This window comes from Rhinolophus sinicus, linkage group LG10 (assembly GCF_036562045.2).
Source record: "Rhinolophus sinicus isolate RSC01 linkage group LG10, ASM3656204v1, whole genome shotgun sequence".
Lineage (NCBI taxonomy): Eukaryota > Metazoa > Chordata > Mammalia > Chiroptera > Rhinolophidae > Rhinolophus > Rhinolophus sinicus.
Genome location: NC_133759.1, coordinates 102,175,388 through 102,190,836, shown reverse-complemented (window position 1 = coordinate 102,190,836; position 15,449 = coordinate 102,175,388). Strand labels below are relative to the sequence as shown.

The 15,449-nt window shown below is 48.1% G+C and overlaps 1 protein-coding gene across 1 annotated transcript in view; it reads right to left on the bottom strand.

Moving 5' to 3' along the window:
• The window catches only part of WWC1 (WW and C2 domain containing 1), a 124,502-nt gene that overhangs the window by 41,663 nt on the left and 67,390 nt on the right, over nucleotides 1-15,449 (bottom strand). Inside the window, exons 4-7 of the mRNA XM_074313878.1 lie at nucleotides 8,767-8,843; nucleotides 7,305-7,384; nucleotides 1,741-1,870; nucleotides 209-355 (exon numbers count right to left, since the gene is read on the bottom strand). Of these exons, the coding sequence (XP_074169979.1) occupies nucleotides 209-355; nucleotides 1,741-1,870; nucleotides 7,305-7,384; nucleotides 8,767-8,843 (434 nt within the window). The remainder of the gene's footprint in view (nucleotides 1-208; nucleotides 356-1,740; nucleotides 1,871-7,304; nucleotides 7,385-8,766; nucleotides 8,844-15,449) is intronic.

The window sequence follows — 15,449 nt, the reverse complement described above, 5'->3', positions numbered from 1 at the left end:
AACCCTGCGGACATGGAGTCAGGGCTGGTTTATCTACTGTCACGCTGGGGCCAGGAGGGCTGGGGGAAGACGGAGCTACCGAAGGCTGAGTTAGCAGCCAGCCCCACAGAGCCACCAGCCCGCGCCTCAGGTGAGTAAGGAGAAGGTGACCGCCCATCACAGCAGCTTCCCCCAGGCTGGCCCCCAGCAGCGCGCACTGCATACTCACACTTCCTGAGATGTCTGTCTGGGAGCTCACGTCCAGATACTGTTTCGGCAGTGGGAAACCCGAACTCTCCAGAGAGCTACTGCTGGACCACAGGTCAGAGTGGGACCCTCTGTCGGTGCGGAAGCCGTCCTTCAGCATGGCAAGGCTCTGAAGCGGGGAGGGCAGAGTTAGGGACACACCTGTCCTGGGAGGGAGCTCTGGGCCTGTCACACGCCATGTGCCTTTCTCTCTACCTTTCGTAATTTAGTAGGAACCCATGCTCCTCCAGACATTCTGCTCATCTTGTACAGAGTTAGCAGTGAGTGGATACTTAGTAGGTGCCAGGGCCCTTACATGGGAGCGACTTACATGGGGTGGACATTGGCTCGGGAGTCACACTGTCTGAAAGGCACCCCGGCCATGCTATTTCCTAGCTGTGTGATCTGAGCTAGTTGATTCACCTCTCTGTGCCTCAGTTTCCTTTCCTGCAAAATATGAATAATCACAGGTCCGACCTCACATGGCTACCATTCCGATTAAACGAGATGACCAATGGAAAGAGCTAGTACAGCCAATAGTCAGTAACTGTCAGCTTTGTCACTGTCTTACGCAAGTCTGACCATTGTCCTGCCAGGAATGACACGATTATCCCCACTTTACCCATGAGGGAGTTGACATGGAGAAGCTGGCACTTGACAGGGCAGGATTTGGTCCTAGTCTATCTGCCTTGAGACTCGGTGCTCTGAACTACTCATCATGGCAGGAACATGCCTCACTGCCCACTACTGCCTCGTCTGAATGCTCTCCCTGAGCAGGGGCTTCGAAATTATTCTGTTTGGGACAGAGCGTAAAGCTTCCTGCAGCAAGTAATTTAGAGCATCTCTGAGCCTCAGGCTCCTACTCCGCTGACGAGAACAATCATATCTCAGAGGTCAGGGCGGCTACTGGGAGAGTCAGGGAGAGGCACAGGGGTGGAGAGAAGGGGCTTCTGAGTCAGGCGTTCACGCGTTTGCATCCTGGCTCTACCACGTACTCTCTGAGCCGTACAGTCTTTAGCTGTATCATGGGGGTAAAGTAGGGTTGAGGTGAGGAATAAGTGAGGCACAAGCCAAGTGCTGGGCACAAGTGCCTGGCACATTAAATCACATCTATTATCGTTCGTTCAGTCTCCAGCAGAGAGTCAGAACACGCAACGAAATGCTTATCAAGATGCTCCATTTTAATGATGCTGAAACACCAGGTTAATGAAGCTGAAACACCTCCCTCCATTTGGTTCTTTGAAAAGTAATCCAAGTGCCCCGAGCTAGTGGCAAGGACATGGGCTTTGGACTCAAGGGATCCTGGTCCAGCTCTGCCATTGACGCTGGCTGTGTGAACTTCGGCAAGTCACTCAGTGCTTCCTCCCCTCTAAGATGAGACTGAAAGATCAAGGTGACCAGTGAGGAGAACTCAAGTGATCTGTGCAGCAAGTGGAAAGAGCCTGCATGAGTCCTGGCACAGAAAAGTGTGCAAGAGAAATGGAGATGGGGTCCACATCAAGGAAACGCTCGTACCTTAATGAGATCTTGCTTTTCCTTTTCTCCACAGGTGATAGCCTTTTTGATGGCTTTTGTTTCCCTCAAGACAGCCTGAGCTTCGTCCAGTTTGTAGCTGCCTTGAGCATCAGACATTTTCTTATCGATTCTAGGAGACAGTCAATGGGAAAGGTCAGACGAAGATGGGGTTTCCCCAGGAGAAAAACACAGACCACAGTGCTTCCTTCCCTCAAGAAGTCTCCTCTCTGTCCTGCCTATGGGACGAGACACAGAGAGGGGCTGTTAAATGGCAAATGTCCCGTAGTGTGGGCTGGCAGAGGCAATCCCACTCTGGAAGTCAAGCATCCTCTAAGTGTCAGCTCTTACATGAAGCCTTCCCTGACTACCTCCCTGGGTCCTCTAGGCAGGGCTCGGTGTTCCCATAACATGGCACAGAGATGCGACGCTGCACTCACTACGTTGTGTTATAAGTAATAATGTATGTGGCAGTGTCCTTCATTTGACTCTGGCAGGCTGCAATATATTTGAGTAGTTTTAGTATCTGGCATCGACGAGTCCTTTAATCTCTCACCCTCAGAACTCTTTTTTTTTTCTTTTTTTTAAAGATTTTATTGGGGAAGGGGAACAGGACTTTATCGGGGAACAGTGTGTACTTCCAGGACTTTTTTTTTTCCCCCTAAGTCAAGTTGTCCTTTAATCTTAGTTTTTGGAGGGTGCCGTTCGGCCTCAAGTTGTTGTCCTTTCAGTCTTAGTTGTGGAGGGCACAGCTCAGCTCCAGGTCCAGTTGCCGTTGCTAGTAGCAGTGGGCACAGCCCACCATCCGTTAAGGAAGAGGACGTGCTCCAACCAACCGAGCCATCCGGGAGCTCAGCGGCAGCTCAGCTCAAGGTGCCATGTTCAATCTTAGTTGCAGGGGGCGGAGCCCACCATCCCTTGCGGGACTCGAGGAGTTGAACTGGCAACCTTGTGGTTGAGAGCCCACTGGCCCATGTGGGAATCGAACCGGCAGCCTTCGGAGTTAGGAGCATGGAGCTCCAACTGCCTGAGCCACCGGGCCGACCCTCACCCTCAGAACTCTTGATATCTGAGGCTAGATTAGTCTTTGTTGTGGGGGGGCGTCCTGTGTATTGGAGGATGTTTAGTATTATGCCTAGCCTCTTCCCACTAGATGCCAGTATCATCTTGACCCCAAGTTGTGACAACCCAAAAGGTGTCCATACTTTGCCTAATGTCATCTGGGGGAGAAGAACAAAATTACCTTCTGTCATAAGCATGAGTGGAGTTGAGAACACAATGAAAGAAAGGTTAGAAGGATGAAAACGCCCCAGACCTACCACTTCATAATGTGACCTTGGGCATGGCCCTCAGCCACAAGGAACCTCCAGTTTCTCCCTTTAAAATAAGCTTGATATTGTCACCTGCTCTGCCTATGTCACAGAGCTATTAGGAATGGCCAGCAGGATAAAGGATGGAAAGTCGGGTGGTGAACTGGGAAGTACTAGACAAATGTAAGGGATTCAAATACTCCCAGCCTGGAGCACCCATCAGGTCATCGGGGTCCTAAACAGGTGTATTTTGATGGGGACGGAAAAATTAAAAAAGAAAAAAAAAAGTTAAGAGTTGTGATGTTCCAGATCAAACCATAGATGGTGTGGATCCCAACCCTCTGGGGACAGGAGGGCTGTGGCTGGACAGGGCCTGAGGACAGAGAAGAATTTTAACTGCTTCTCACTATTGCCCAAGGTGAGGAGGCCTGAGGTTTCAGTTCTAAGTAGAGAAAAGAAAGTTTTACAGTCTGAGGGAACACCACAAACCTATTAGTTTAGGACAAGAAATGGCTCATAGGCATTTCTTTCTGGTTTCTTGCTAGAGGCCAAATTTTCCTGGGCTAAAAATAACCTGAGTGGGGAATCACTGACCGGGAGCAGGTTTTCATCCTGGTCTCATGTCTCAGCTTCTGAGCAAGAGTGGGGAAGAGAGAGGGAGGGAGGGAGGGAGGGAGGGAGGGAGGGAGGGAGGGAGGGAGGGAGGGACCACTGCCTCAGAAGAGCCCTCCCCCCCTTCCCTTCCGTTATTTCAGCCTCCGTGGAGAGAAAACAAAGCCCCATTTATGTCTCCTCACTAAAAATAGCCTGTCTATTCCTTTCGAGAACTTGGGCCTGGGCAAGCCTGCCAGGTCAGCGAAGACTGGTCTCCGATTTTTGAGAAACTTAGTCTAAAGGGAGCTTTCCCCAGTGGAGGCCTGCCCAAGGCGCCCCATGCAAAGGAGGATCACTGAGGGCAAGTGTCCCGGACTGGAGGGGGCCCTGTCCCAAATTGGGGCGGTGGGAAGAGCAGGGGAGACGCTGTGCGCTTGAGTACATGCAGGGGCTGGGGGCTCTGGGGAGGGGGCTGTGCCCAGTCGCCCTCTGCCAACAGGGTCAGGATGGCTTTGAATCCTCAGCAGGATGAGACAGAAGCGGTCTGTCTCTGGGCCTCTGGCTCTTCAGACAGCCTCTACCTGATTTTTCTCAGGAGCCTTAGCAACCCCGGCTCTGGAATTTGGCTCCAGAAAGGGAACACTCTTGGGATTGGGATGGGGGGAGGGGAACAAAGGGTCACCATTATGTACTCGGTGAATGAATCTTTTTTTTTTTTAAGGGAAAAGAAAAGTTGTGTGGTTGCGGGGAAGGGAGGGGTACATGTGTTTTAGGATTTCCAAATGACGCAGCTGTCCTTTCTCTCAGCACTCCAGAGATTCACACGCCCGGAGCCACAGGACCACCACAGAGAAGAAAGGCAGAGGAAAGGCTCTGACGGCAGCCAGCTCCTCTTGGTCTTATCCAGGCAGCTCTCACCTGGGCAGGGTGGCGTTGGGGACATGCAGAAAGACACAGTGCTGCCCTCCTCCCATAGGGGTAAAGTGCCACCTCCCAACTCTCCTATTTACATGGGCTCAAGGCAGCTGGCAGGCCCCTGTGCCCAGCTTTTGACTTCATTCTTCAGTCTCCTCTAAGAGGTATCCTTCAGCCTTCAACCTTGTTTCTTTTGCAAACTGTGGTTGGTGACCATGAACTGAACAAAAAATGGCTACGTTCCCCCTTGCCCCATGGAACGCAAAGAAGGGCAGACAGGAAGTAGAAGTGGCTGCATTGTCCCCTACTAGACTCTGAAAAGAATCCCAAGGGACATAGATGGCAAGGGAGCCTATGCTTTCTGGATGGGGAGGGGTTATCTGGGATGATGCCAGTAAGGGAGGCATGTATTAGGAAACAAGCTTCAAAAGCCAACAGTGCTGGGTTCCAATCCCAGCTCTGACGCTTACTAGCTGGGGGGCCTTGGGTATATTTTCCACCCCGTCAGTGCCTCATCTATAAAATGGGTCAGAATAAAGACGTCTCTTAACAGGGTAAAGGCAATGAAATGAGGCGCAGTGCTTACCCAGCACAGCCTCCAGCCCAGGGCAGATATTTAGTTCATCCAAGTTCCTTCCCAAAGCCAAGCAGGCAATTAGCTAGAGGTCACCCCACTCCCCTCCCACTCACTGGGTTCCCCGTATGTACCAGGCACTGGCACACATCTGACACGACTTTTCCAATGCAATCTTTACAATGACTTATTTTTCAGATAAGGAAACCAAAGCTCAGAGATTCCAGGAAACGCATTTGAACCCAGGCCATCTCCTCCTGAGGCTGCATTCCCAAGCCCCCATGCCAAGGTGTGCATTAAAGCAGAAGTTCCTCCAAACGGAACACGGGAGCGAGCGGGCTTCCAGCTGGGGAGCGTGGGCAGCCAGAGCTGTGGTGGAGTCTTACTTATCTGGGCTGATATCAAACGTCGGGTGGGAGGAGGGAGGGAATCAAAAGGAGGCTTGTCTTTGGGGTTTCAGCTCAGCTTACCAAACGACAAGAATTTTCAATGCTGCTACAGGGTGACAAAGTGGTAAAACAGGTTTGTGGTGGCTCAGAGAATAATGGGACGTGTTCTCACCACCAGCTCCGAGGACTGTAAGAAGAGGGCAGAGGGGAGGGTGCTGGGGTAAGCCGATGAGGGAGTGAGGAGCCCGAAACTAAGTGCTCAGAAGCTGCTCCACTGCGAGTGAAGTGGAGGACTGAGGAGGCTTCCCAGGTCAAAAACACGAATTTCCTAAGCTCACATGACTGCCCACAACCGTCCCTGGCAGCACTAAAGATCAGCGAGAAACATAAAGCACGATCCCTTAATGAGATTAGAATCCGGTTTCAGACAGGATTGAGTATGTAGCTATACGTAGGTAACTAACATATATCTATATGAGCACATACGTATAAAACCATAATATGTGGTAATTTATAATGCAGAAATGTATTACACACCATCTATAATACAAAGCCGTACTTTCCTATACCTTGTGGGGGAGTCACGGTGGTTCACCCCAGGCACTGGGGACTTGGGGGTGGGAAGATGTGAATAAGAACCAACCGGCCCCTCAACTGGTGGTCACAGTTCCCTCAATAAATTGGTCTTAGAGCTAGACATCCAAAGGCTCAGGCTGTGGCCACAGACTGGTAGAAGTGGATTTGAGGTTCAGAGGATAAGGAAAAGGTACAATCAGGGAGAGACAAAAAGCAAGTGACTATAGAAGCTGCTGTCTGTACAGATGTGACCTCCCTGGCAATCTACGAGATGTGTCCCTGAGAACAGAGAATGTCCGACTGGATGTCCTGCCTGGAGCTGCCAAGACCAGGCACCTTTGTAATGACTGTACAATGAGCCCATCAGATACACTGCATGGGACTCAAAGCGCAAGTCTTGCTCATGTGTGTTGTCAATAACGACAGTAAGCTAATACTTATTGAGCACTTACTATGTGACTCGGTTTCCTCATCTATAAGATGGAGTTAGCGAAAACCACATTTCGTAGAGAGTTGCAATGAGGATCAAACGAGGTCACTCAGGCGGAAACACTGAAAATACTTCCTGGCAGGGAGTAACTGCTCTGCGCTAGCACAAGCGGGACGACAGTGAACACATCTGCTCTCAGGAAACGACAGAGCTACATCTTGCTTGGCTCCAAGTCAGCTTCTGAACGTGAGAATTATCGTTACCCAGGATAACTCGGTCAGAGTCATCCCGGAGACTCCGTAAGTCACCATAAAGGACTCTTCTAGCAATTTGTTTGTTGTGGGGGAGATCCTTGCTGCTTCCGTGGAGCACACCAGAGGAAGTCGCTGCTGTTTTAGGGAGGTCGTGGGCGAAAAAAGAGCTTGTTTTGTTGGTGTGCCTATGAGAATCTCCTGGGTCTACTGGAGCGGATGAGATGGGGCACAGAAATGCTCCATGTTATGTGTTTCTAGGATTGACTCGTAAAACTCAACTGAATGGAACAGGCTTGAACGGCTTCTGGAATTCAGGGGACGACAGGAACTCTGGTCTGAAATGATTCCCCCTTTCTCTTTCTAAACCTGAACTGTGGGTGATGACATCGTCAGTCAATGCCAATGGAACAGAACAGAATGAATGAATAGAAAGCCACATTTAGAGAAGGAGGAAAGGGCCTGACAGAGAGAAAGACAGAGGGCAGGTGGGGGGCATGGGAGGGGGGCACAGTGGAGTGGACTCACTTCTGCAGGGTCTGAAAGCCACGCTCTTTGAACTGTAGCTCCTGCTGGAGGTGAACCATCTCTCTCTTCAGCTTGTTGACCTGGGTGACAGAAAACCACACACACACACACACACACACACACACACACACACACGGGACTAGGTAAGAGGTTGGCATTGAGCTGCAGGCTGCCTTCTCCCAAAAGGGAACCCCAGACTCCCCCCACTGCCGGCATAATGACTCAGGTCACCACCACATGGGCCACACTGGTCACAATACCCTCCCCTGGCCGGTGCTGCCTTGTTCTCTGCACTGCCCCTTCAGCCGGCATTGCAGCCCGGAGTCCGGGACGTCATCCATAGCCAGCCCTTGCCCCAGGGAAACAGGAGGCGGGCAGGAGTTGGCGGACGTGCCACAGAGCTTGGCCTCCCCACTACCTAGCTGGGTGAGCTCTCTCAGGGCCTCTCCCCTCGCTGAGCCTCCCCTCCGGTTCTGCTGAATGACACCGATGGCATTCCTTAAAGCAGGTAATGGGTGTGGGAGTGCTGTGCATGGATGCAAGAGGCAATACAGTAACTTCAGAGACAAGACATGGCCGGGAGCCAGCTCCGGCAGGCAGGAATGCTGTGCGTGGCCTGCAGGGTTTGTAAATTTTTAAAAATTAGTGGCTAATAATTAAATATTGAGAAATTTCATATAATAAGCCTCGCTATGCAGTTCTTCTCTACAAATACTTGAAGGTGTGCCAGCACTGAGCCCACATTCCTGCACGGCCACGGCAGGCGAGGGCCGAAATTCAGCTCCTTCAGACACGGTGTCTGTGTCCAGGTTAGAGCGTCTGCCTCCCTCACCGCCAGCCCTCGCCCCACTTGTATGGCTGCTTCCAGGCATGTGCGTGGGTAGAACCCATCTGAAGCTTAACTAAACCAGTGTTCTAAATACGGACTTTACCTTGAACACATCACTTAATTGCTGTGCTTCAGTTTCTACATCAGGGAAATGGTAACTGTGACGTAATTAAATAAGCTAACGTAGCCACGAGCAGTAGCTAGGAAGGTAGCACATGACACTACGAACTCTGGAATAAGACTCCATCCCTGGTGACCTTGGGCAAGTCACTTCTCCCCTAAGCCTCTGCTTACTCATCTGCAAATGCAGACACCGACAGTAGCTACTTCATGGCGTTGTCCTAAGGACCTGAGGCAATACGTATGGAGCTTTTAGCCCCATGCCTGGTACATAGTGACTGGTTGTGAAATGGTAGCCGCTGTTACTGTTACTATTCCCATGCTGAGGACAACTACTGCTACTCATGTTACTGTTTAGGGCCTCCTTAGTCAGCACTGGCTGCCACTGCCCGCTTGAAGGATTTACTCTGTTTTTTGTTGTTGCTTTTTTTGGGGGTGGGGGGCGGCTAGGGGCCTAAGGCTGCTTTAGTGACCCCCCCCTCCCCATCAATAGCACAGACAAAGAGGCCCTACCCGGGATTTTGCAGTGGCAATTTCAGCTTTCAGGATTTCAGGGTCATACTTAGAGCTGGATGATGAACCGGAAACCACTGCAATGAAAAAAAGAAAAAAATTCTGTAGAAGAAACACGTTTTGGCAAAGTTGGCTTGTTTGGCCATCTGGATGACCCCAGAGAGGAATGACTAGTAGTGAACAACCTAAATATCCAACAAAGGGGAGTTTGTTGAATAAATATGGTACATGCATAAAATGGGGACTATGCAACTTATATGATTTAAAATAATGGTGCAGAAGAATATTGAACAAAAGAGAAAAGGTCCAAAACGTATGTGAAAATGATAGTTTACAAAAAATTATAAATAACCTAAATATGGAAAATATACACAGTAAACAAATATATACACATGCATATACCTCTAAAAAAGACTGGACAGAAATATACCAAAAAGATAACATTGATATCTACAAATCTGGATGATGGATACTATTAATTTTCATCTTCGTGTTTTTATCTTTTCTACATTTCCACATTTTCTAACACGAACATATTTTTACAATCAGAAAAAAATTACTGAAAATATTACTTATTGTACTTTACAATATTAAGGTACATTTGAAAAGGAAAATGAATTACCCATAAACCTATTGTCCTAACACAATGATTTTTTTTCCTCCGAGTTGCCTTCCAATGTTTATCGACAGTTCCATCGTGTACTGTCATCTTACTGCATTTTAAAAATAGTTATGTCTTGAAAAAGGATTTTAAGGCTAGCAAAAATAAACACAACAGAGCAAAATCCATTTAAAGAAAAATGAGACAAAAGGGAAAATGAGAGTGAGGCAGCAACGTGGCCATAGGTGTGAGGTTAGGGCTCACAGCATCCATGAGGTCCCACTTCCTGACCAGTCGCCACAAACCTGGCTGAGCTTCCTCACTGGAACTGTGAAGAGGGAAACAGGGCTGATAAAGGATTCACAGTATCCTTAAGGTGAACACAACCCCACTGTTTGGGAAAAGGACAGCCATTCCTGGTCGGGAGGCCAGAGAAGTGTTTCTCCCATGAGTCCTCAATCCCACTTGTGTGACCAATTTCACCAACTCCCCATCACGCTGCCTATTCCTGTGTAGCAAGACCACCTGCTGGCTACAGACCTACCCGGATTTTTCTGAAGATAGAGAAGCTTATTTGGAGATCAACCGGGACATACAGAGTGAAGGGGATGATCCTCTTCAGATGTGGCCAAAATACTTGAATGGGCCTTCTGCTTGCATGAGGAAAGTTACAATGTAACACTGGGAAGCTCCGGAAAGGAGAGCTAAAACTGCTCTGCCTCTTCGGATGTAGCAAAATACTTGAATGGGCCTTCTGCTTGCATGAGGAAAGTTACAATGTAACACCGGGAAGCTGGGGGGGGGGGAAGGAGAGCTAAAACTGCTCTGCATAACAGCACATGGGATGGTTTGCACATGGCAGTGTTGCATTTCTGCCTGTTTACAATGGTGATGATGGCGATGGTGAGGGTGAGGAGCATGATTGAGGCTGGGCTTTCCCAGAAGAGATGAGGAGGGGGCATCAGGATGGAGAGGGCCTTGTGGCCCTCGTGGTGAGCATGGAACAGGGTCTTCAGGCACAGGGACGTTTCGTTTCCAAATGGAAGCTTCCACTTCCTGCGTTCTAACTTCTTTGGTCTTTGCTGCTCTTGGGGATTGGGGGTGGGGGTGGGGGCAACCTGGTTGGATGCAGAGCTGGAGGCAGTGACTTAAGCATAGTCCCCAGGTGGGCAACAAAATGTTAAGGTAGTTAATATACTTGTTACCCACTGATCAATAAGAATAAACCCAGGGAAAAACAAGAATCACCTCCAGTAATGAGATGGGGATACACGCAAAAAGGGGGTGCCTGTTTAGCAAGCGTTCTGCCCTACCCACCACCCTGCTCATCAGACCATGGTGCTGGACTTGGGTCCACACTTCAGGGAAATGGTCAGACGAGCATGGGAGCCGCCTGGGAGAACTCATAAAAAATGGCAAGACCTGTCCCCTAACACAGCGAGGGTGGTTGCAGGGACCAGCAATACCAGGGCTGACTTGTGGAACATGGGAGCGTTCAGTGGGCATGCTCAGAAATCCTGAAGTAACGGGAACCCCAGAAAGAACAGACTCCGCCACCTGGGCCACCGGGGCTTGAAGTATTATCCTCTGGAGCATCACTGAGCAATGCACACTATTTGTACCCAAAGCTGCTGAAATGAGATGTGGCCTGTTATCATTTTTAAGTAAACATTTTATCAACGTAAAAAAATACATATGGAAAAGTGCACAAATCATATGTGGGCAGCTTGAAGAATTTTCATAAAAATACACTCAACAAACTAGCCTCCCCCATCAAGAAACAGGTCATCAGCTGGTGTCTGTGTCCCCTCACTGCCCCTCCAACAAAAAGAAGTTTATATTTGAAAAGGACCTTAGAGACTGCCTTTAAAGTCTCACCTTTTCATAGTTTTTAATTTTTAGTTTTTGCTCAAGTTATATAGGAACACAGCTTAATGGTCCAACACAGTACGAGTTTTGCTATTAAAAAAAGAGCATGTCACAGGTCCCTAACCCCAATATTTCACTCCCTGTAAGGGAACCATTTCAACGTTGTCAGCCAGTTTTTCAGGTATCCACCTATATGTGTGTAATATGCTTGTATTGCTACTTCTTGATTTTTATCAGTTTTAGGCATTATTTATTCACTTGTCTCTCTGAAGAAGGAAGCCTTAGGTTCCCTCCCTTCTCAGCCCTACACCACACTTGTGCACCACTCCCAATGCCCTAGCCCCCTCAGAGACAGCGTAATTTCGGTGAAAGCAATCTTTGGTGTTTGCATTGCTTTTACTCTGTAAACACTATTTGGGGCAGAGGCATGTAGCCTCTTGCTTGCTTTTCCTTTCCAAGCACGTTTATTTTTCCAAGAGTTAATAATTGTCATTTTTATGTTTGTCTACAAACTTATCACTGATTCAAACTTACAGCCTGCCAGTTAATTCAGTCTCCTCTCAGAGGCCAGGCCAGTATGCCCAGTCTGCCGGGTTGCTCTATTTGGCTCTGCCTCACCAGGCGTGTTAGCTTCAGTGTGAACTGCTCACTCTGTCTGCACAGCTGGCACCCTGAGATTCCCTACTTGCCTCCGTCTCCTTCCTCTGTCTTCTCTTCTGTGGCCTACCCCTTCATTTTGGTGGAACACCACTTCTAGGAGCTTCACGAGAAGGAAACCACAAAGGAAATACTTTTTTTGAACGCTTGTGTGTCTAAATATATCTTTTTTTTTTTCTGTTACTCACGCTGCACAGGGTAGCCCAGCTCCAGGGAGAGCAGTTGTTCACAATCTTAGCTGTAGAGGGCGCAGCTTACTGGCTCATGTGGGAATTGAACTGACAACCTAGGCGTTAGGAGCACGGCGCTCCAGCCACCTGAGCCACCCGGCCGGCCCTAAAAATATCTTTATTCTATTCTATACTTGATTCAAGGTAGTTTTGCTGGATATAGAATTCTAGGTCGGAAACGATTATTACCCTTAAAAGTTTGAAGGCATTGCTCTCTTGTCTTTTAGGTTTCCGGTGTTACCACTGAGAAGTCCGGAGCTGTTTGGAGCCCTAATAATTTTTGTGTGACCCGGTTTTATTCTCTGAAAGCTTTTAAGATGTGGAATCGTTCCCAGTGTTTGAAGTTGCACAACGACAGGCCTTAGTGAGGTTGACTTGTATCCACTGTGTTGGGTTGTTCCCAGAGGCTTTTCCATCTAAAAACCCTCTGCCATCAGTTCTGGGAAATTCTTCTGTATAATTTCATTGATGCTTCTTTCCCCGTTGCCTCTGCTCTGCCTGAACTTTCTTTATTCAGAAAGTAGATTTCCTGGCCGGGTGCTCTATTTTTCCCTCTTATATTCCATCTCATTATACTTTTCTTCTGCTTTTTAGAAGATTTCCCCAGTGTTACTTTCTAGTCTTCATACAGATTTTTCATTTCTATCGTATTTTAATTTTCAAAGGTTCTTTCCTGTTCTCTGGAGGTTCCTTTTGATAAAAGGTAGCCTCCTGTGCTTGCTTCATGGTTGCGTAGCTTCTCTATGTTTTCTTCTCCACGTATACTTCCTGTTCCCTCCGAGGCCCTCCCATCACCATGTGTTTGTATCAATCTCTATTTTTCATGTGTGAGCCTTTCCTCAATGTCTGCAATCTCAGCTGTTGGCTCACATTTAAGAGTGGGGGCCCAAAATGTTGACTGAAGCAGAGCTGTTTACTGTGGATTCCATGGTACATGACTTGGCTGGACTGTTTCATCAGGAATCCTCACTGTCAGTGTCTTTACATCTTTTCATCTCTTTTCTCTGTTCAGATTTCCCCAGACTCTTCTACTGTCCAGCCTGGAGGGTAATAGCCTGGCACCATTCTGGGAACCAAGGAGTACACATGGCTGGCATCTCCAAAATCCTGACTGTCCACATTCACTTAATCGCGTTTTCAGTATGGTACACCCTGGCATTGAACTTACCTTGATCCTGCAGTCCAGAAACTCTGTTTTGCTCTCTCCAAAAAAAAATAAACTTCAAGTCTTTTTCCAGGTTGGGGATGGGCAATTGCGTGGCTGTTCCAATTTGGGAAGGAGATCTGGTAGTCTGTCCCAGAAACAACTTTCTTCCAATCCTCTCTATTTGAGACTGTCCTCACTTCACTCCCAATCCCAGTCATAGGTGCATCTCCAGTTTGCACTATGTAGATGACAGTGTTGGTTTTTCTCACTCCTGGTACATTTTCTCTTTTCTCAGGTCTATCAGATAGGTTGCCACCTGTCTGCTTTCACCTTTTACTGCTGTTCTTTTTTCTCCAAGTTTCCCTGTCTTTCTGCACATGTGCCTTTAAAAATCTCTTATCTGATCTTTTCTTAGTTTCAGGAGTGAGTGAAATCAGATGGGTGGGTCAACTGGCCTTTTTAACTGCAAGGTTCCCAATGATTTATTTTTCGAATTTTCTCTCTCCAAGACCTGGAGAGAGGAAAGAGCATGGGGAAGTCCCAAAGAACTCAGCACGCTTGAGTTCTCATCTTTCAGAGAATGGGAGGACCCCAGTGTAGCCCAAGGACCTTAGAAGTTGATTGGCTGACTTGGATTTAATTAAAGAGAATTGGTTTTAGGGTAAGACACTCCTGGGTAAAAAGGCTAGACTAGCTCTGCCCCTTTTTACCAGGGTGACCTTGGGGAAGCTACTTCCCCGCTCGGGGCCTCCATTTCCTTATCTGTAAAATGAGAACAGCAGTATCCTGCAGGAGTGTGTGTCTATGTGTACGTGCGTGGGGAGGGAGGTTACTTTAAATGGCACGTGTAGAGTGGCCAGCACATTGCCCTGCAGGAATATAACAGGTGCACATTAAATGTTAGTTGTCTTCTCCTTCCTCATGGAGCTAGAGATTGCACCAGAGGTGACAACAAAGTCTCCATCCCCAGAGCGGAGTTCCACTTTGGCCAGGCCCCACATTCCAAGGCCAGGTGGCAAAACTCTCACAAGCCCCAGCAGGCCAGGTGAGTTAGAAGCGAGGCATGTAACCTCACCCGTCTATCGACAGGCGGAAGAGCTTGACCTGGAAGGCAAACCTGGCTTGTAAAACCCGAAGAAAGTCATGAGGAAGCTTGGGTCATTTCACTTTAACTGGGATGGTTGGGCTGGGGGACGCCCCAATTCCTGGCCAGTGTGGATCTCAGATCAGGTTGCCTGAGATGACCCCGCTGCCGTCAGATGGAAGTTTTTTAACATTCTTTAACAGAGGTGTCTTTGGGCCTGAGGGTGCTCTTGGGAGCGTCCAGAAGTCACATGACAGGACTGCATAGTTTATTCCCTATCATTAAGCATGGATTTTTTTCAATAGGTTCCAAGGATCTGTTAAAAATCCTTGTCATTTCAATGCCAATGAATTAATAATATCAAATAATAACTGTTATTATTTATTGACAGCTTAAGGATATGACAAGTACTATTCCAAGTCCTTTACATTTGTTAACTACTTTAAGCCCCATAACACCCCAATGAAGGTAATACTATTACTATGTCCATTTATAAATGCAGACTTTGAGGCAGAGAAAAGTGGCATAACTTGGGCATGGGTACAGGACTAGTAAATTGCATATCCTGAATTTGGACCCAGGCAGTCCAGCTCCAAAGTCCATACACTCAAAATATTATGTCAAGTGTTTCCTGCCAAGAAGAATGTTTATTGAGCTGTGACTTATGTTCTAAGGGAATTGTTTTACCTGGACCAGTGGTTTTTGATGGGGAAATCTTGCCCCCACGGACACATCTGGCAATGTTTAGAGACATTTTTGGTTGTCACAACTTGGGGTCAGGAGGACGACTGGTGTCTAGTGGATAGAGACCAGGGACGCTGCAAAACATCCTACAATATACAGGATAACGCCTACAACGAGGATTTACCTGACCCAAATGTCAGTAGTACTGAGGTGGAGAAGCCCTGACACGAAGCCACGAGAGGAAGGTCCATACCATGAACACTTCTACATTTAAATGGAACAAAGCTCAGACTTACAGAGATGAGGTACGGTCCCCAAGTGGACACAGTAACGACAGAACGGGGACCGGAACCCGAGACTTCTGACTTTGCCGTCCAGGGACCGCACTTCCCCCCACACAGTGCTGCTCTG